Here is a 20933-nt window from a genome sequence, read left to right on the forward strand (position 1 = left end):
GGTGGGCCCGTCTCACCGCCTGGTCTGTCAGCAAACGGATAATACTGCCGTCTCCCACAATAATCCGTGGGAGAATATTTTGTCAACCACTATCAAACCTGACAGAAGAAATCTGAGTCACAAGCATGGGTAACTTGAGTTGGAACTATGTCTATATTAAAGATAAATAGATTCAGACTGAAAGAGCATAAATCAAACAGAAAAAAAGTTCTAGAGACCGTTTTGCTAACATTATCATAGAAATGTGTCAAACGATGGATGTCCACAACAATGAGAATAGTCCGAAGCTATATATCATATGACCATCCCATGATTCCAGCTCTACATTTCCACTTGCGCTCCATTTCTCAAGATACCATCATGCCATGAAGTTCATGCAAATTGCCAATGCTAGGATCAATATGATCCTCGAAATCTGTTGTGGTCGCCAAGACCTCCGCAACCCCATCCGCAATCTTTGATATCCGCTATACCCACTCCACTCTCTATCCGCCCTCCGCACAACTACCAATTCCCGCAATGACCTCACCTCGCGCAATTCACTGCTCCTTCCTCATATGTCCTTCAGCCACCCTCCAGCTGCTCTTGCCTCTGCATATACCGCCAGCCAATCAGGAGCCTCAAATCCTTACAACGCTCCCTTATATTTGATAAAAGGGAAGCCCCACTAACCCAGTGAACCCGATGGTCGAATGGCCGGAGGACTTCAAGGTACGCTGATGAGCCGCCCAGTGTCGCCCTAAGAGAAGGCTGTCATTACCTCCCGAAAGGTTGTAGGAAACGCAGTGGCACACGTTCGAATCCCAGTCCCGGCCCCTACCGGCGTGATATCGAGGCCAGTTCCTGAAGCAGTCTTCAATGTGTGCGTCTAAGAGTGTAGGGCCCACCGGCTACAACTCGATACTAAGCACGAAGACCAGGTTAATTGAAGGGAAAGTAACTGGGTTAAACCGGCACCTTTTTTTTCTTTTGTTGTTGCTTTGGTGTTTTGTTCCTCTGAGGATTGCGTGAGGCTATACACAGGTCCTACTTACTAGGGGGCTACTCCTCTGTGGTGGGAGAGAAACTAGATGATAGTGTTAGTAGTAGGCTATTACTTACTACCAATGCTACCAGCCATTCTGTCTTGTCTTCGTTTACCGCATCAGCGTGATCTTGCCGCAAACAACACATTTCGTCTCTGGTGAAGCCATCCCCATCGGTTCTTCTCATCCTGTACTTACCCTCCTTCTCCCTCCCGTACGGTACCTGCCCTTCCGCACCACCACGCATGTATACCTATTGTAGTCTTTTTCCTGAGCCGGCTAGCTTGAAGCTATTCAGACCACTCCATTCTATCCAACATGCCGGCTTTGTCTGTAACCTCCCAACACCCTCTTTCAGTGATTAACACCTATCTGTCAACTAGTATAGAAGACATTGAGCTTCATCGAGATTTGTCAATTTCTCATTTACCTGTAAGTGTATCTTTGAGTCTTTGTTTTCATCCTCCAGTTTCTCTACTGCCAACCCACCCTTCGAAGACTCTTCGAAGAGTAGTTCATATCTTGATCATCACTCTGCAACAGGTAGTTGCCTTTCCACCCCGATAATCAGCACATTCTTACATCCACTCTGCTTGATACTATTCCAGTACTTATGTCTTGCCATTGTTGGCACTGCCAACGCAGCTTTTTTTGCTGTTCCTTGGTTCCAACCAAATCATCCAGTCCCGACCGATGAATCCTACACGCAGATATCCGGCTCCTCCACACTATAGCAATCTACTTAGCTTGTCCCAGTCATGCGAGCAATCAGTGGGTTTGTTTCTTACTTGATGATAATTTGAAAACCCAGGACACTGATCGAAATGCGTCTGCTTAGGTACTATGTCCGTTTTATCGCATTCTATCCCCTTAATATGATACTTAACAACAGATCTTCGTGCCATGACGATGGACCGGAACGAGGAGAAACAACATTCAAGTGGCTAGAGTTCGGATTGAGCTTATAAAGAACTAGAGTCATGGACAGCAAAGTGCGACCGCCATGGGAATTGCGTTGAAAAAACCCAAGGCATGCGACTACATCTCTCCGACGATCGCGATATCCTCACATCCTCACCCCCATCTACCAAGGGCTTCCTATAAAGTACCGTGACCCCTACACATCCTTCGCACGATTGGTCAATTGCACAGTAAGCTATTACTACTAGTGATACTTGTGAATGGGGATCGGCGACGCGAACAAATGGCGGTACGAAGCACGGCCACCAATGGCTGATTAGCAACCTGCAGCTGCAGAGACAAGTCACTCGGCATTGTATCCCCGCTCGCCCTCGATAAGACACGATCCACTTGCATAAACGAGGGGTAACACCTCCCCCAACCCATCTTCGACTCAATTCTTTCAGTATTATCCTTCTCCGACCGATAGAAGTCTTGCTAACCTAGTGACATCCACCATGGCTCCCGCCCTGCCCGAATTGATGCTCAGCATCGAGGACATCAAGAACGCCGGATCGAAGAAACTCCCTCTTAAAGCGCGAGGTCCGCATTCACTATCTATCCAGATCCTACAATCCACTAACAATACCTCAGAATTCTACAACTCCGGCTCAACCACCCAAATCACCGTTACAGAGAACTCAACCGCCTACAAGAAATACCGACTACGCCCACGAGTCCTCGTCGATGTCTCCCAATTAGACCTACGACTCAGCCTCTTCAACCAAACCTTCGACTTCCCACTCGGCCTCTCCCCAACCGGCATTCAAGCAATGGCACACCCACAAGGTGAACTAGCCAGCAGCCGAGCTAGCGCCCGCCGCAACATCCCCATGGCCGTGTCCTCATTCAGCACATACCCAGTCGAAGACGTCGTCCAAGCAGGCCGACAACTCAACCCTTCAGCGACACACACCATGCAACTATACACTCTTCGCGACCGCGCCCTGCAAACGCAAATCATCCGTCGCGCCGAAGCATCAGGCTGCAAAGCCATCTTCCTCACAGCCGACAGCCCCGTCCTGGGATACCGCTACAACGAAACCCGCAACGATTTCCGCACACCTGAGGGCCTCTCCTGGCCCATGATGGGCGTAACCTCCGACCAACTGCAACAGGTCACACACGACGCAGGCTTCGTCGCAACAAACTCAGACGCACACAGCTGGGCCAAAGAGATCCCGTGGCTGCGGTCCGTCACGAAAATGCAGATCTGGATCAAAGGCGTCCTAACAGCCGAGGACGTCCTCCTTGCCAGAGAATACGGCTGTGACGGGGTAATCGTGAGCAATCACGGCGGAAGACAATTAGACGAAGTCGTACCAACCATCGACGCACTGCCAGAATGCGTAGAAGCCGCAGCAGGGAAGATACGCGTCCATATCGACGGGGGTATCCGGACAGGAACAGATATCTTCAAAGCATTGGCATTGGGGGCTGAATGCTGTTGGATTGGGAGGCCGACGATCTGGGGTTTAGCTGTATGTTTCTTACCGTTACTTACCCACACGAAAGGAAGAGTGGCAGTATGCTAACTACCTGGCAACAGTATGACGGAGAAAACGGTGTCTCTCGCGTCCTGGATATTCTCTACGAAGAGTTCAAACGCTGCATGCAATTGACGGGGTGTCGTACCTTGGCGGATGTCACGCCCGCCGCGTTGGCGGTTCTTCGGACGGATGGACCGGCAGCGAAGTTGTAGGTAAAATATACTTACTATATAGACAGGATAGAATAAGTAGACAGTATGCGGTTAGACTATGATGTGAAATACTATAAAACATATACCATGGTACTCAGTAACCAGACGGAGCGGAGGCACGAACCAGTTACATACTGAATTTACTATCCAAGAATCAAAGCCTATATACGAGTCGGAAACCATATCCAACAATCTTGGACTCACAATCACGCAGGCAACACACCCTGCGGGTTATGAAACAAATCCGACGGATCATACAACGACTTAATCTGCATTAATCTCGGCAAATTCGACCCCCAGTACGCCTCGCGGGCATTCTGAAGCCGGGGATCCACATAACCGGGGTACACCCCATTACCCAAACCAGGGGTATTATTACGAATGATCTCGTTGACACGGTCCAGGAAGTCATACGTCGTCTGGGACACTGATCCCAGAGTGATGGCGTATGACTGCAGCCAGAACAGCGTGTCGCGGTGGGCATAGCCCGTTGCGTCCATTGGGACGTCGTTAATAGCACCGCCTTCGAGATCGAAGATGACGAACCAGAGTAATGCCCCGGTGTCTGCGCTGTCGAGGTACTCGAAGAGTTGGTCGACGCCGGTGGACGGGATGGGGGTCTTCTCGGTGAAGGAGAGACAGCGGGAGTAGAAGTCCGCGGGAATGCCGCCCGTTAGGTCGAGGATGGACTGCTCGGCCCATTGGGCTACGAGGCCTAACCAGTCGGTGAAGACGATGACGGTGGAGTTGGTGTGGCCGGGGAATTGGTCTTCTAGACCGAGAGCGTCGTATTCGGCTTTGGTGCCGAAGAAGGTGCCGGAGATGACCAGGACGTGGTCGAGGATGGTGCAGATGCTGGCGAATTTGCGGGTGAGGTCTGGTTGGGAGATGAAGCTCTGCCATTTTTTGAATAGGTTGGCGCGCGATGAGGTGCTTCCGAGTCCGAAGGTGAAGGAGTATTGGACTGCGGAGCCGGGTTCGGGTTCGGTGCGGAAGACAAACTCGGTGACGACGCCGAAGCTGGCGCCGGCGCCTTTGATGGCGAATAGTAGGTCTGAGTTCTGCGTAGAGGAGGCGCGCACGACGGTGCCATTGGCGAGAACAACTTCGGCTTCCAGGACGTGGTCGAGTTCCATGCCGTATTGACGCGCCGCGGGGCCCAATCCACCGATTGTTGCGTGCCCTCCGACGCCGATCTGTGGGGAGGTGCCGTGCGCGATGGCCCGTCCACCGGCGTTGTGGAGGTAGTCGTCGAGTTCGCCGTTGAGCATACCGGCGCCCACGGTGGCTTGGTAGTTGGTGTAGTTCATGGAGAAGGATTTCATGTTCTTGAGGTTGATGCTGATGGCGCCATTGGTGCCGCCGAGGCCTAGAATGATGTGAGGTTAATAGGGTGAGCGGCGGACGAGCGAGTCGAGTGAATAGGTACCGTAATTGCCATAGCTGTGGCCACCGCTCTTGGCCTGTACTTTGTAGCCCAGCGACGCGGCGCAATTGACGATGGAGGCGACTTGCTGAGTGAACTTGGGGAATGCCACTGCTGCCGGCGTAACGGGCCAGTTCAGGTTGTAGACCTGGACGGCGAGCGTTTGATAAAGGAGGTCGCCATCAACGGCGACGAGGGTCGGGTCATTCTGCACCGCGGTGAGAAGGCATTGACGAAGAGTGGAGGTCGAGGCTGCTGTCGACAGTTGCAGGACCAGGAGGAGGAAGAAAGGAACACGAAGGAAGGAGAAGACCATTGTGGACAGCATTCCGCGAGGATGCGCCTTGGGGTAGCTAGGGAGGGCCGCAACTCTGCAGTGACAGACTGCAATGCGTCCGCCCTGGGACAGCAGAAATAAATATGGACCGAACTGAGAAGGTCAGGAGGGTCCGGCAGAGTGGAATGTCAGGCGGGGGCTTCATCATGCCAATGGAGCATGGATGCGCGGACGAGTGCCTGAAAGGTAGACCCAATCAGACGGGTCGACAAGAATAACCCCCGAAGCCATTGTATTACATGGCTGTAACCCCCTCTCTCAGCTGAACAAGTGAACTAATCGGAGATTATACATGGCTATCAATCGGGACAGGGGTACCCTTGGTTGAGGATGGATGTGATCGGAAGAGGGACGCATCTCAGCTGCACAGATGCAGAGCCCGATCAATTCCAAATGCCTTTCTGCCAATCAGACAAGACGGTACCAGAGGAGGATGACCAGAGGAGGAGAAAACTCAACCCGGCTGAGCAGCTGAGGCCACTACCCGTAGAGTCTAAACTCATGGCCTTGTACAAAGATGCAGCAATACTAGCCCGCTAGCCACTTAGCAGTTGCATCACCCGGACCAAGTGCTGACAGCTAGGCCGATATAGGCAGGTGATTGCCAGGGGAGAAAAATTGGACACATAAAATCATGTCAGGAGGGCTGCGCATCAAGAGGACCTTCAGGAACCAATGCGGGGAACGAGATGCCAGATAATTGGACATCAGTGCGCAAGGCACCTGCAAGACTAGATTGCAGTCGCGCTTTAGGCTGTAGGACTGAGAGAAGATAGACTAGTGCTGGTCAGTGCCAGTGGTGTCCGGATCGATCGTCCGCGAGACCCCGAGGCTAGTGGTGGCGCCGATAGTGGGCGCCAACTAAAGCTTGCAGGGAAGTTGAAAAGGGGCGGGCCAGGGAGAAGAAGATGGATCAAGGGAGCGGATTCCGCGGCATGGGGCTAAATTGCGCTGCAGCTGAGCTATGATTGCCTCTGAGCATATCCCGGATCTTTAAGAGCATGGTTTATATGGGTGAGATGAGAGAGTATTGGAGTTGAAGAGAAACGGAAAACTAAAGTCGAAGCAGTGATTAGTTTGGCTAGAATTGAATTGGGTGGTAACTCAACACGTGGGGAAATTCGAATCCCGTGGATCGCGATTATGCGGTCGGGAGTCTCCATTGGGGTAAGCCGCCAAGGGGGAGACTTCTGCAGTACACCATCCCCTTGACGATGATACTGACGATTTACCTCTTGGTGAATGAACATATTACTTATGTAGATTAGATCTTGCACATATGTTAGAAGTATTCGATTGAGGTAACTGCAATAAACCCACTATCCCATAAGAGCATTACTCCCAAATCTGACGCCATGAATCTACAAAGTATACAACCACATCCCGATCGCCCAACCATCATTGCAAATCGACCACCTTCACCTGAGTTCGCTCAAAATGCTCCACTTCCAACATCTTAGCCGTGGCGGGCTCCAGATCTGGGCTCGGATAGAAGTCGATCTTGCCGCCCGGCTTAACTACTCCTGTCCGGTCCAGGAATGTGCGCCCGCGCACATACGGATCCAGCTGCCAGTAGTTCTGGCGCAGCGACTCGATCGTCTCGCTCCGTTGTTCTCGGGCCGTTGTGGTGGCGGCCGCGTCCTTTCGCTGGCTGGTGGAGACCCATTCCTGGGTCCGCAGCAGCAACTCCTCGCCAATCTTCAACCGCTCGGCGTAGATGCGGTCGCGCGTTTCCGTATCTGCCATCAGCTCGTTCTCACCGGCCACCGGCTCGACGTATTCATAGGTCCAGTCTTCCTTGCCCTTCAGCTCTTTCACAATCTGCTCCGGGGCAATGAACTTCTCCAGATCGGACACCTTGTTGGTAAAGTTCACCTTCGACACGATCACCGGGTCCATCCAACCCTTGATGATCTTCCAGATTCCTATCTTGCGTTAGAGAGGACAGGGTAAGAGGACTAGAAGCGCAAACATACCAGAGAAGACCCAGGGAGCGTTGTGGATGAGCATGTATCCAAGCGACTCGGGGTAGTTCTCCTGGAAACATTCGATGATGAATTTCACTGGCGCATATTCCTGGTTATGGTCAGTTCCCCGTGCAGATATGCTTGGATTGCAGAGCAACTTACCATGTTGGAAAGGCCAAAGCCAGTCATATCGAAGATGATGGTCTGCCACATGGACGATTAGCCTGGTACAATACATGGGAGGCCATGGAATCATAAGCTGAATAGACATACCACTGTCTCCTGGGGAGGCGCCAGCAATAACCGGGCTGTCTCGATCGTATGCAGGATGAACCGATTGATCACTGCCTCGCTCTGCTTCGAAGGTTGATGGAAGCGAACGCGCACCACGAGAACAGGCCGGCCATCCCGATCGGTTCCGTGCATATAGCACTTCCCCATACGCATTTGATCCAAGAAGTCCTTGCACTCCTTGGCTGCGTGCGTATCCACCGTGTTCTGAGACGTGACTAGTGCCGCGAGTTCGGGGTTCGCGATCACCTTATCGTCGACATGCTGATCCTTGCGCCAGACAAGCGCCCTCAACATCATACCGAAGGCCTTGCTGACGTCCCACTTGCGAGCGCGCAGGAAGCGAAGCAGGAGGACGTCGGGGGAGTCATGTTTGGCAGTATACAACAGACCCGAGCGGAGTTCGTCGATCGAGGTGTTGCTCAGCGACTCCCGGACGGACTTGATGTCAGGGTTGCTCATACCATTCTCCCGAAGGACTCGGGACAAGTCTTCTGTGAAAGCCGTTTGGCCATGAGCGGAAACGACGGTGTCAGCTCGGGAGAGCGACGTGCTTGGACGTTGGTCGGACTGGGTCTGTGCCGAGGTATCTCCACCTTGGAGGGACTTCACATCTAGCAGGGTGAGGACAATGGACCAGAGCTGTTGTAATTTGGCCTCTTGATCCTGAGTCAGATTGCCGACGTGGCCGGGTTGGATGCCGTTGGTAGTCATGATGGATGAAACTGAGTGTAGAATGCAGTCGTGGAGTTTCAAATGAGACGGTGGGTTACGATCTGCTTATGTAGCATCGTGCTTGTCAGGCGACTACAGCCCGGCCAGTTGCATATGAAACTGCCCGTCTTTGAGACAAACGAGAAACCTCGGATCTCGATAGCGAGTTGCAGGCGCCTCAGGGGTTTCGCTGGCCGACCCGTGGTTCTTGCTAGGGGATCGTCGCCGATCGTCCGCTCGGACTGCGGGGAAAGGTTCTCATTTATCGGTTGGTTCGTGTTTGATGGACATCCCCCTCCCCTTTCAGGCTATTGCAATGATGAAATGTGATGTCCTGGTCATTTATAACAGCAAGGTCCTGGGTTGGGATTGGCCGGTGCGGCTTCCACTGGCAATCAAATCACTCGTTAGTCTCTCTCGACTTTTGGGAGGTTCATATAACTCAGGACCATGGACCAGGGCGGTACCTTAAATCATTTCCCATTTCAATGGCCATTCTCATTCTTCGGAGATAAACATCGCTTTTCTTAGAATTAGAGATGATCGAGGGTTACAGTCTCATGCATGGCGATGGAGCAGACGTTGCAAGGGAGAACGAGAGTTGGTGAGAAGGTTACCTCCCACCCTGTAACCCCTCACCGCTCGTCATTCTTGCGACGCAGATCGGCAACGCTCAGATCAACGCTTTCTGAGACACGAATCAAATGGCAAATGGCAGACTGGTCAATCCCACATCACGAAAACTGCCTCGGCCGATTGCCTGGTAGTGCTTCGGTAGGAGTGTTGGGCTTATCATGATGCTGCTCGGTGATACTCTTGCAGCTGATGCCTCGACCCTTCTCTGCATCGGCCTCATCACGGTGGCAATCTATCGTCTCACCCTCCATCCTTTAGCCCATGTTCCTGGACCTTGGATATTTGGCATCTCATCCATCCCTCAGTGGATCATCGTCTTCCTCGGTACTGAACCACAGACCCTTGCTTATTACCATCGCCGATACGACACTCGAGTACTGCGCATCGCCCCGAATCAGGTCTCCATCTCCGATCCCCATGCCTTGGCTACTATCTACGTGGCTAATGGGGGTTTCTTGAAAGATGCTCGGTATCGCAACTTTGATGTCAATGGGCAGCCCACCATATTTTCCGCTATTGACAAAGCCTACCGCGATAAGCGCGCAAAAGCCGTCCTGCCACTATTTGCGCCTGTTAGGATACGAGAAGCGGTTGGACCACAGAATATTCAGCAATATGTCCAGCAGTTTATCGCTCGCTTGGCCAGTGAAAAAGGTCGCGCTGTGAAGTCCGCATCATACCGTGTCGACATCCTCGATTTGGCCTTGCGACTCTCGATGGATGTCATGACAGGCTACATGTTCGATAAGTCGTACGGAGCGCTCAACGAGGCCGCCAACTTGGATACTCACTCACCACCAACGAAATTCTCGGAAAGTGCCTGGTTGCAAGCTATCGCAGCTTTTGGATATTATTCCATGTTTCCAAATTGGCTGTTTTCGAGGATTTTGTCTCTCCATGTCGCCATTCAGGATCGTCATTGGGGGGCTTCAATGCGTCGCGTTGATCAATTCGCAAGATCGATCGTTGGGGAAGAGGAGAAGTCGGAACCCACTACCTTAACACACACTTACCACGGTCGTCTCCGCACGGCTGAAGCGACGGAAGACGAGGTCATTGGTATCTGTGAAGGGTCACTATTTGCTGGAACCAGTTCAACCGGTCAGACGCTGGCGACTATCTTGTTCCATCTTGTCCGCCAGGCGCATGTCCGCAAGCGCCTTCACCAAGAATTAGACAAATCGAGCTCATCTGACCTGGAAAGCCTTCCGTATTTGCGAGGCGTGATTACTGAAGGCCTGCGACTCGCTATGACCAATCCTGCGCCTCTGACCAGGGCTGTGCCTGATGGCGGATGTCACATAGATTGCGTGTATCTTCCAGGTAGGGTCTCGGTCGGGGCATCGATATACGTCTTCCATCATGACCCTGATGCATTTCCTGATCCTTTTGCGTTCAGTCCCGAGCGATGGTTAGCTGATGAGACTGACTGCGAAACGCGCGAGCTGTGTTTCTTTCCCTTCGGTCTGGGATCGCGGTCGTGCATTGGGAGGAATCTGGCACTACAGGAATTGTACGAAGCTGTTGCTGCCACCGTGAAGTCTGGTGTCCTTGAAGGTGCCAGTACATGCGAGGAGAAGATTGTAGTAAACGGCTGCTTCAATGGAGAAGTCCAAGGCCATGCGATCGACATCCATTGGCCTATTAGGGAGAGTCGGAGCAGCAAGGTTTGCATGTAAATTCAATTCTCGACCCGATCGGGAAACAGCCTCACCGGGAGCTGCGGATGCCATCATGGATGCAAATTTCTACTCTCACATCATAAATGGTTTCTCTCTTCAATCGCTTTCTTCACGTTTGTCTTCTGGCCCCTTGATAATTTGCTGAGACTTTACTCAAAACACAAACCTTCCGCGATGCCACTCGTTCACCTCCCACCTGAGTTGGTCCCAATAATTGCGGGGCACTTGAAAAGCGAAACCGACCTCAACTGCTTCGCTCGGACCAGCCAATGTCTATATAGCTGGGTCAACCCATGTCTATATCAATGCGCGGTGCGGAACATGGGCGAAGCCCTTCTTCATTGGGCTGCTAGCAAAGGACAGCTACAAACCCTCCTGAAGCTACTAGCCTTTGGAGCGAAACTACCAGCAAACACTCGGATCACTACAACAGATTCACACCCTATCTCTACAGCCGCCAAATATGGCCACGTAAACATCGTCCATGCTCTCTTGGATCTAGGAACAGATATAGATTATCCCGCTGGCGTTCATGGCGAAACACCGCTCATGATCGCTGTCCGTGAAGGGCACCTGCCTGTCGTCCGAATGTTACTCGAAAGGGGCGCAAATCCTACTCTTCCCACGAAGCTTGATCACACACCCTTAGAGGTAGCCGCGACTGCTGGAAGACTGCTTGTGGCTGAATGCCTCATCTCCCATGTGAAGGAGCTACCACACACTGCCGAGGTTGGTAGTCTTGGAAGGGCATTGTGCGCCGCTGCACGTAGCGGACAGGTCGATATGATGAAGATGTTGCTCCGCAATGGTGCACCTGTCAACTACATACGTCGCCAACAGCTTGAGACAGCCCTCATTAATGCCACACGGGCAGGAGATGTTGAAATTACCCGCTTACTGCTCGACCACGGTGCGGACCCGATGATTGGACTCGAGACATGGGATAGTCCGCCCCTGGTGTGTGCGGCCTGGCGTAACCACCAATCAATAGTCGAGATGCTAGTTGAATATGATCCTAGGGTGAAGCGCCACTTTGCGGACGCTATGGTTGAGGCTGCTAATATGGGATTAGAGGATATGACGAATTACTTTTTGCTGAAAGGTGCAAATCCCGATCACCTAAGGAGTGGGGATCGAACGCCTCTGTCTTGCGCTGCCCAGCATGGTCATGGAAGCGTTGCCAAAGTCCTACTCGCAGCCGGGGCGGACATTAAAGCCAGCGATGGTCATGGACGTACGCCTGATTGGTATGCCTCATGGCTTGGTTGTCCCGAAGTGCTAGCACTGTTCCGAGAACACATGCTGCCTAGTGCCTGTCAAAAATAAATGGGCAATACACTAGTCAAAAGAGGGGGGGGGTGGGAATGATAAGATTATGTCGCCATTTACTGCATCGTACGAAACGACGCAGGAATCATCACAAAGCCACACATTGACCTTCCTTATCCAGCATAGCTCATCCTGAGCATACGACGAGACGAAATGCAGGCATATACAGAAGATTCATGTCAATATCTCTCCGGTGCCTTGTTGTTAGACGTCAGTTGTTACATGTCATAACACCTAAAATATGTATTATATCGCTCAAAATGGACTAACTTGAGAGTCATGGGGAAAGCTGCATTCAAGCACACCGAGAGAAAATCGAGCTGCATGACAGAAGATGACGACTGAACTAGATCAAACCGTGCTTGCAGAGGAGCAGCGTAGTCTTTCCTCTACTTACTATTGGTTTTGTGGTTCACTTCAGCAGGTATTCAACAACACTTACCTGTCACTCCGGCACTTATCATGCGAATCACTTTTACCATTCTTGGTGCATACTGCATGATGTTAGTGACCGAGTCATACATGTCCCCGGGGAGGCCATGCCGCAAAGAGGAAGTACGATGTATGCAGTCGATTGAAAGCCTTTTCACCTCTTTATCGGTACTGAGAAATCACGCTAAATCCGGGATTAAACTTCCACTGTAAACTTTTCGGGTCTAGAACCTTTCCCTTTGATGCATGTGCTGGTGCACACGAGCTATCTTGCAGACCATACCCCTGCACTCCGGAAAACTCTTCTGGTCATGCATCGGGAGTCGCATTCGATGCTCAATCCCCAGCTGCAACGTGTCCGGCATTGCAAAGAGTGGGAAAGCCAAGATAACAAAGGCTCGGGAACCAGGTCTCCGGCGGCTATCATAACCCTATCTGGTTAATCTTCCCTATGCTGATGAGTGACTCAATGATGAAGTTGATAGCTCATCCATGCCCCTCTTTGTGTTGCTTCGGCATTCTCCGCACTCAGCCTAAACCCGGATGCAATCCTGGTCCTGACACAGGCAATTAATAATGCGGATGGATTTATTTCAACCTCATCCTCCAGGCTGGTAACGCCCACCAGATCGGCCTCATTGATAATTGATCAACCACCACCATGTCCTTAGTGCAGGCCCTTCACTACGAGGTTACGGCTCCTGCGCCGTCGTTGTCGCATCCAGCAGTCCCGTCACCTCTTCATTCTATTCCCCAAACTCCTGCAGATGACACTCAAGACCCGCTCAATGGCCCTCTCCAGCAGAGCGTGGCGCCCACGACCGGCCAGGCAGTTTTTGAGCGGGCGCCTTCAGTCCAAATCACCCAATCCCGTCGGTTGGTAATCACCGTGCTGCTGCTCCTGGCCAACCTTGTGCAGGTATCGTATCCATCCATTCATAAATCTCCCAATGCTAAGGGCTGCCAGATGACTGTGAGTTTTGCTGGGATCGCGGGTGGAACCTTGCTAGGAGAGTCTCTGGGTGGTCAGGAAAGCTCTGCCACATGGGTTGGCGCAAGTTATGCGTTAGTAGCAGCTGGAGCAACAGGAGGATCATCTTGCTCACACTAACTCTGTATAGAATGACCCAAGGGACCTTCGTTCTCATGAGCGGGCGATTGGGCGACGTCTACGGCCATCGAGAGCTTCTGCTGGCGGGCGGAGCATGGCTTAGTCTTTGCACATTGATCAGCGCTTTTTGCGATAACTTCTATGCATTCGTTGCCATGCGGGCGCTCGCAGGCCTAGGTGGTGCCTTCATCATGCCTAATGCAGTAGCTATGATTGCAAGCACCAATCCTCCAGGACGCATGCGCAATCTCAGTTTGGGCTTCTTCGCGGCATCGGCACCAACCGGGGGCTACTTCGGGGCGCTGTTCCTAGGCGCTTTCATAGAGGGTACGGAATGGAAATGGTTCTTTGTCTTCATGTAAGTGGCAGCACCCTGTTAGGTGGGTTATAAATAACGCGGCCGAATCATAGAGCTGCCATTGGCATTGCCACATTTGTGCCCTTGTGGGCATTGAGTTCACGAGAAGCTCTCCTCGACAGACACGGAAAGATCGATTGGATAGGATCTGCACTGGGAACAAGTTCCCTGATCCTGTTCAACTTTGTCTGGAAGTAAGCCGAAATCCGCTCGAGAGGAGACATATACATACTAATACTCTACCACAGTCAAGCACCTAGCGTGGGATGGTCCACTCCCTACGAAATCGCCCTCCTAATCACCTCCGTCATCCTCTTCGGGGCCTTCCTCCTCTGGGAGAAAAGCGGTACTGAATACCCTATCATGCCTCTTGAGATCTTCAAAGCCCCCTCAATCCTCACACTACTCCTCGTCGTCCTCCTCAACTACATGGCTGTCGGCACCTTAATCTGGTACCAAGTCCTCTGGCTCCAAGACGTCTGGCACTGGTCCCCCCTGCACTTCGCCGTCGGCTGGACCCCCTTCGTAATCTGTGCCACAGGCGCAGCCTCCCTTGCAGCATGGCTCGTCCCTCGATTCGCAGCGCAATGGATCCTGGCCATCGGCACCATAACCATCCTGATCTCCAACGTACTCATGGCCACCGTCCCAGTACACCAAACCTACTGGGCGCAAGTCTTCCCCTCCATCGTACTCTTCTCCTTCTGTCCAGACTTCGTCTACACCGCCGCGCAAATCATCGCCAGCAACTCCGTCCGTCGGCACCAGCAAGGCATTGCAGGCTCGCTGATCGGCGCGTTGAACCTCTACGGCGTTAGTCTCGGTCTCGGCTTTGCCGCTACGATCGAGGACCAGATCGCGAAACACTCCGGTCGGATAATGGGTTACCGGGCTGCTTTGTATTTTGGGGTAGGAATTAGCGCAGTGGCATTACTGCTGGATGTCTGCTTTGTGCGGATGGTGAAGGACGATCGCGAGGGTTGGAACGAGGAAGATCGCGCTGCGGATGGAACTGATGCTGATGCGCTGGAATTGACGGGACAGGCGGCGGCGACTGGTGCGCAGTGGCCTGCTGCGGTAGAGCGGGCGTGAGCGTCGTGTAATGCCACAACCATCTGGTGTAGATCGGGGACATTTTTAGAGTTTCTCCTCGCGTTTGATGAGGCGTGCTGGTAGAAATGACGTACGTAGTAGAACATTTCAATTGACCATTATTGCAACTACCAGATATCGCTCGCCGAATCGTTGCTGAATCTGTTCACGGGCGCGACTAGCAAGAAATTGATTAACAAGTAAATACAGCCAGCAACAGACACGAAATATTGATTCATAATAAACACAAGCAAAGCATTCATTCACTCATCTTATTACTGACCGATCGATATACATGCACGTGGGAAAGGGAAGGACATGAGGGAAGGGAAAAAAATCAAAAAGAAGTTTCAAGGCCCGAGCCGCGGATCGAACGCGGGACCTCTCGCAGATATGCTTGGGTTTGTATCCCTAAGCGAGAATCATACCACTAGACCACCCGGGCTTGATATATTAATTGCGTGGAACTTTTGCTATATGTTCCAAAAAAAAGAGAAGGGGTGGTCGAGCGGGTCCCGAAGCTGGGGTCGTGAGGTGATGTTGAATGGCAGTATGTGATGGAACTGAATCTTCGGATCAAATAGCTTGGAGGTGATGTATTATCTAATGAAGGATTATAGTACTGCTGTTGAGATTTATTTTGATTTCTCCATCTACTGGAAATGGGTTGGAACGGATTGGAGTTGAAATACTAGCCAATATATTTACTCGCTAGTCAGTGTCCACCACACATGCTTGAAGCTACAAACTACTAGTACTACTCTTCTCATGAGCCCGAGCTCTTGTTGGGATGGTACTAGCACTAATATTTAGTAGAATTATCACTCTAGCATGATAGAAGCAATACATGTTTCTCTTTCAACCAACCTATCTCCCGAACAAGTCCTTGGAACACGTCGATTTGTTTTCCCAGTCTGCTCTGAGTAGCTAGCAATATATCATTTGTCTACAGGATACGCGTTCAACACATCAAGCCTAGTAATTGAACCTCGACCTTCTAGCGGGTGCAACGCACTACATGGATATATAATGATAAATATGTTAGCTACCCATTCCGCGCCTTTCTCATTACATATAGATTATATGACTCCGCGACATTTACTCCGGTTAGACATTACTATCGGACAGATCCATTTACGACCAATTCCTCCATCGTCCAGATGCAGATAAATTGACCCAAAGAAACAGAAGAGCAGCTCACCGTAAGGATGCCAATCAATAGTCCCAGGTTCTAGTGCCAATAAATATAAGCAACGGGTTGACCGTAAATCTCCGGACATGAGTTTCCCGTCCCGCACGCTTATGGGGGTCTCGCCGTACCGGCCAACAAGAACAGCCCATCGGATGACACCCTACTCAGCTCAACACAGCAACGCTACAAGGGACTCAGCTGACTTGGAATAAGCTTCCGATGTAGCCCGTCCACTTGGTAGAGAAGGATGACGTGGCTGGGCTGGGAAAAGTATTCGATGACATGGCCCTGAAGAGGTGTTGAGATTGTCAGCTGCGTGTAGTGATAAGATCATGGATATTTTGAATCATGTTAGATGTGAAATCCGGGAGAACGAAGAACTCCTGAGAGACCCTGTGTGGGAAGGGGCTGGTGGGAGTAAATGAACCGGCAGGCTGCAGGTATCGCAGGGATACACACCTTGCATAACACCTGATAAGAATCGAGGTAGGAGATTCAGCGACCGAAAGCATAGCTGAAAAGCCGACACCTCTTGATATGATACTGACATTGACAGATAGATCAAGTAGCCCTTATGGGATCTTCTGTCATCTCTCCACTGGACTGATGCTTTCTACGTTCGAGGACAAGCAGCATTAACTATGCACGATTGCCCGTGGTAGCTTGGGAACAGGCGTGCACTATTGGACCGACAAGGTCCGAGACCTGATAAGGTGATCGACCATGCAGTTACCGATCAGCCTTGTCCTGGAATGATTAGCTGCAGGCGTAAATCAGAACCCTCCAACACGTCTGCTCATTCATAAGAGTGCATCACGCTGCTGGTTTGTCTGTTTCACCCGATCTCGCAGTGGTTGAGTTCTAGCCTGGTGGATTATTTCGGTGCAACATAGAGTACATATCATGGTCACCATGAAGCCCAAAGAGGAATACTGTGATGGCCCGGATACCAAAGCAGAAAGGATGCCGTCGGATACTGAGTCACCAGTAGAAGATCCGGCTCCAGCTCCCGGTGAAACTGAGGTTTACTCGACCTTCTCTCGTCGAACAAGAGCATTGATTGTCCTGATAGCTTCAGTGGCCAGTGTTTTCTCCTCCTTGTCGGCAAACATCTACTTGCCCGCAACTGACACTATTGCCGACCAGTTCCACGTGAGCGACACCTTGATAAACCTTACCTTGTCAACATATATGGTAGGTGAATACATACAGTATTTAAAGGATGAAAGGAAGTGCTTAACACGATAACATAGATCTTCCAAGGTCTCGCGCCCACTTTTTTTGGTGGGCTTGCTGACAATGCAGGGCGGCGGCCAGCTTATATCCTTTGCTTCATCGCATATATCGCCGCCAACATCGGGCTCGCTTTGCAGCGCAACTACGCCGCGCTGCTCATTCTGAGATGTCTCCAGAGTGCTGGCGGTAGCAGCACTATTGCGCTCGCTAATGCTATTGTTGCTGACGTCGTCACTACCGCCGAGCGCGGCAAGTACATTGGATATGTGTCGGCCGGCTTCATCATTGGCCCATCGGTAGGGCCTATAATCGGCGGGCTTTTGACGCAGTTCCTAGGCTGGCCCTTCATATTCTGGTTGCTGGCAATCCTTGCAGGTGCTTTCTTTATCGTGCTAGTGCTTTTCCTTCCCGAAACTGCCCGTAAGGTTGTCGGAAATGGCTCGCGATCTCCCCCCATATGGAACTTGTCGGGGCTTCAGCTCTGTTCTCGACGTCAACGGGCCGAGGCTCATTCCTCGGCGGGCATTCATCTTGGTTTCCCCAACCCGCTCAAGGCTCTCACCATTATTTTCCACAAAGACGTTTTTCTGATTCTTCTGGGAAATGGTGTGGCTATCGCAGGCTATTTTGCTGTCACAGGTACCATCACCTCGCAGTTCAGCCGCATATACGGCTTCAACGAGGTGCAGATCGGTCTGTGCTATCTTCCCCTTGGCGTGGGCAATCTGATTGCTGCATATACACAAGGAAAAATAACGGACTGGAACTATCGACGGCACGCACACAGCCAAGGCATTGATATTTCCAGCAATCACCGACCTGACTTGGACAAATTCGCCATCGAACGCCCCCGTGCTGAAGTCGTCTTGCCGCAGGCAATCGGGGAAGCATTGAGCATGATTGCGTATGGCTGGGTTTTGCACTACGAGACCAATCTTGCAGGCCCACTCATTCTACTTCTTCTCATCGGGTATACTTCTGCAGCAGTAATGAATACCTTGAGTGCGTTGATGGTTGATATCTACCCCGAGAGCCCGGCGATGGCAACAGCTGCCATGAATCTCACACGATGCTGGCTCGGAGCTGGAGCAGCAGCTGCAATCCTTCCTATGATTGACGCCATCGGTAATGGATGGGCCTTCACTGTAATTGGATTCATGTGTTTTGTGTGCGTGCCAGCGATGGTAGTGGTCTGGATTTGGGGTTATGACTGGCGCAGACAGCGACATTGACAGGAAGTCGTCTCTAGGGGGATTATGTTAGCCATTGAGAGATATCATCTAATCTAACACAAAGGCACTTCTTTGATTAGCTAGTACGATGTAGCATGTTGCATGTTGCATGAGCGTCGGGGGCTGACACAAGCATACTAGTCCTGTCATACATTCAGATGGAAGGCCAGGTCTAAAACTCGAAAGCCAACACCGGTTAAACCGGCTCTGTGTATCACAAGTAGTAGCGCTGTCAGGCTGAGCACGCCGGGTAATCATTTCTTCGAAACTCCCAGGCTCTTCGCTTGTCGAGCTCAGGAGAGAGGGACACCTTAGTGAAGGCCACTAACGCCGAAGTTTCGGGTATCCACTTGGTATCCCCGATGTTCAAAGTATCTATTGGTAGATGGAAGATGTATGGAAGAAGAGGGTAGAAGGGGAAAGATGATGTCTGGTCAATGCTAGTGTGGCAGTGTTTGTCGCTGACGTGGGGGCGATTTTAAGGCTGGTTGGAAATGTTATCCCCAGGCAAACAGTAAGCAAACAGGAAGCAAACACCTGATCTTTCCAGCACAATTTGGGGCCATGGGGCCAAATCCTCTTAGCTCAATAATGATCGCCAGGGGCAATGAACAATCTGAGTTAGCTGGAGATGTCCCATGAGTCTTGTTAGTCTCTGGATGAAATGTCCCATACTACAGCCGCATTCGCTACACAATTAGTTCGTTAGCTCAAATCCCATTCTGCCTTGGTTGCTTTGTGATTTACAATCGCTGATACCACGGGTTTCCCAGCCTTGAAGATACACTGCTCCACGTCTGTACCACCATGCAAGACAGGATACCTGTAGATATCGAGCACCGGGCAACGAAGCATGACAAACACATAAAATCTAGCCATTTCGAATGAGAGATGTCAATTGCAGCCAGTTTGTCCGACCCAACACTATCAAGCCCAAATGAGCAACAATTTTCGCCCCATATGAAGGACCGTTGACCCACTGTTGGCCACCACTCATTGGGTTCGATAGTCTCTCCAAATCAGTCTTTAGATCTATCGGTCACTAATGAGCTAGAGATTCACCACATGGGGCCGAAGACCCTAGAAAAAGCTGTTTCAAGATGCCACGGCTGATTCCTATGCGGCTATGCTACCAGGGCGATCATATAAGATTGCCTTCACCTACCAATTCCACTTCCGTCTTCCAAGCATCGTGAACACAGAAAATGCCTGCGACACTTAGGAGGACGCTGTTGCTGGCCCTGTGGGCCGGCAGCCTGGTTTCCAGCTCCTGGGGAGCTGATCTACCCACTACCGATGTGGTAGCCTCTCACCCTAGTATCACTCCTGCTCCGGTAGCAGGAGCTTGGCTGGCTGAGTCGGATTCTGCCGCCATTGAGCATGAGGTGGATGAAGACGAGCACCCTCGGCTGGTTGCTAGAAAGAAGAAAAAGAAGACAAGCAAGAAGTCCAGCAAGACAAGCAAGACAAGCAAGACAAGCAAGAAGTCGAGTAAGACGAGCACAAAGTCCAAGACAAAGAGTTCTACCTCGACCAAGGACACAGCTACTCACACGACGAGCACAAAATCCAAGACTTCTACTTCGACCTCGACCAAGGATACGTCTACTCACACAACAAGTACCAAGACGCCCGAGTCTCACAGTACCTCAACCTCGACCAAGGATACTTCTTCAACGAGTACCAAGACACCTGAGGTACATAGCACCTCGACTTCGACAAAGGCTACATCTACTCATACGACCAGCACCAAGACACCTGAGGATAAAAGTACCTCGACTTCGACGAAGGCCACTCCTACGCATACGACCAGCACCAAGACACCCGAGAGCCACAGTACCTCAACATCGACCAAGGCCACACCTACTCACACTACGAGCACCAAGACACCCGAGAGTCACAGTACCTCAACATCGACCAAGGCCACACCTACTCACACTACGAGCACCAAGACACCTGAGAGCCACAGCACCTCGAGTAGCGCGGCTCATGAGACCTCTGCATCGGGAGGCCAGTTTGTGCAAACCCCAACTCCAGGGACATCAACACAGACAGTCTCGGAGGGGTCTGCGGCAGGCACTTCTACTCACAGTCATACCACAAGCCCAGGGTCGTCTGCTAGCGGCACTCACACGCATACGACGAGCACTGAATCTCATCAATTGTCCTCCAGTGCTGCACACCATCACACAAGCACAGGGTCTGAGCACC

The 20933-nt window shown here is 51.4% G+C and overlaps 6 protein-coding genes and 1 non-coding gene across 7 annotated transcripts; 4 read left to right on the forward strand and 3 right to left on the reverse strand.

Annotated features, from left to right (window-relative positions):
• The first annotated feature begins 2356 nt into the window (after window positions 1–2356).
• Window positions 2357–3721, forward strand: BO88DRAFT_487684 (alpha-hydroxy acid oxidase). The gene is made up of 3 exons (XM_025712562.1): window positions 2357–2528; window positions 2580–3466; window positions 3535–3721. The coding sequence occupies exons 1-3, from the start codon at window positions 2444–2446 to the stop codon at window positions 3685–3687; spliced, it is 1125 nt and encodes a 374-aa protein (XP_025563353.1). The 5' UTR covers window positions 2357–2443; the 3' UTR covers window positions 3688–3721.
• Window positions 3722–3797: 76 nt separating this feature from the next.
• Window positions 3798–5779, reverse strand: BO88DRAFT_404571 (FAD-dependent oxidoreductase). The gene is made up of 2 exons (XM_025706659.1): window positions 5117–5779; window positions 3798–5056 (listed from the first exon to the last, which is right to left on the reverse strand). Exons 1-2 carry the CDS (start codon window positions 5427–5429, stop codon window positions 3894–3896), a joined length of 1476 nt encoding a protein of 491 aa, XP_025563354.1. The 5' UTR covers window positions 5430–5779; the 3' UTR covers window positions 3798–3893.
• A 964-nt stretch (window positions 5780–6743) lies between these two features.
• BO88DRAFT_404572 (CRAL-TRIO domain-containing protein) lies at window positions 6744–8702 on the reverse strand. The gene is made up of 4 exons (XM_025706660.1): window positions 7691–8702; window positions 7580–7621; window positions 7427–7526; window positions 6744–7375 (listed from the first exon to the last, which is right to left on the reverse strand). Exons 1-4 carry the CDS (start codon window positions 8420–8422, stop codon window positions 6849–6851), a joined length of 1401 nt encoding a protein of 466 aa, XP_025563355.1. The 5' UTR covers window positions 8423–8702; the 3' UTR covers window positions 6744–6848.
• A 457-nt stretch (window positions 8703–9159) lies between these two features.
• On the forward strand, window positions 9160–10737 carry BO88DRAFT_487687 (cytochrome P450; the record flags this gene model as incomplete). Its single annotated transcript, XM_025712563.1, has 1 exon — window positions 9160–10737. The coding sequence occupies exon 1, from the start codon at window positions 9217–9219 to the stop codon at window positions 10735–10737; it is 1521 nt and encodes a 506-aa protein (XP_025563356.1). The 5' UTR covers window positions 9160–9216.
• A 2310-nt stretch (window positions 10738–13047) lies between these two features.
• BO88DRAFT_443573 (efflux pump antibiotic resistance protein) lies at window positions 13048–15074 on the forward strand. The gene is made up of 5 exons (XM_025710037.1): window positions 13048–13420; window positions 13469–13566; window positions 13623–13970; window positions 14024–14164; window positions 14219–15074. The coding sequence occupies exons 1-5, from the start codon at window positions 13163–13165 to the stop codon at window positions 15060–15062; spliced, it is 1689 nt and encodes a 562-aa protein (XP_025563357.1). The 5' UTR covers window positions 13048–13162; the 3' UTR covers window positions 15063–15074.
• Window positions 15075–15416: 342 nt separating this feature from the next.
• BO88DRAFT_t143 lies at window positions 15417–15507 on the reverse strand. The gene has a single exon. It is a non-coding gene; the product is annotated as a tRNA-Pro (tRNA).
• A 1659-nt stretch (window positions 15508–17166) lies between these two features.
• On the forward strand, window positions 17167–18722 carry BO88DRAFT_339688 (MFS transporter; the record flags this gene model as incomplete). The annotated part of the gene is made up of 2 exons (XM_025703039.1): window positions 17167–17448; window positions 17508–18722. 2 exons carry the CDS (start codon window positions 17167–17169, stop codon window positions 18720–18722), a joined length of 1497 nt encoding a protein of 498 aa, XP_025563358.1.
• Between the last annotated feature and the right edge of the window lie 2211 nt (window positions 18723–20933).

Source organism: Aspergillus vadensis (genome assembly GCF_003184925.1).
Source record: "Aspergillus vadensis CBS 113365 unplaced genomic scaffold BO88scaffold_10, whole genome shotgun sequence".
Lineage (NCBI taxonomy): Eukaryota > Fungi > Ascomycota > Eurotiomycetes > Eurotiales > Aspergillaceae > Aspergillus > Aspergillus vadensis.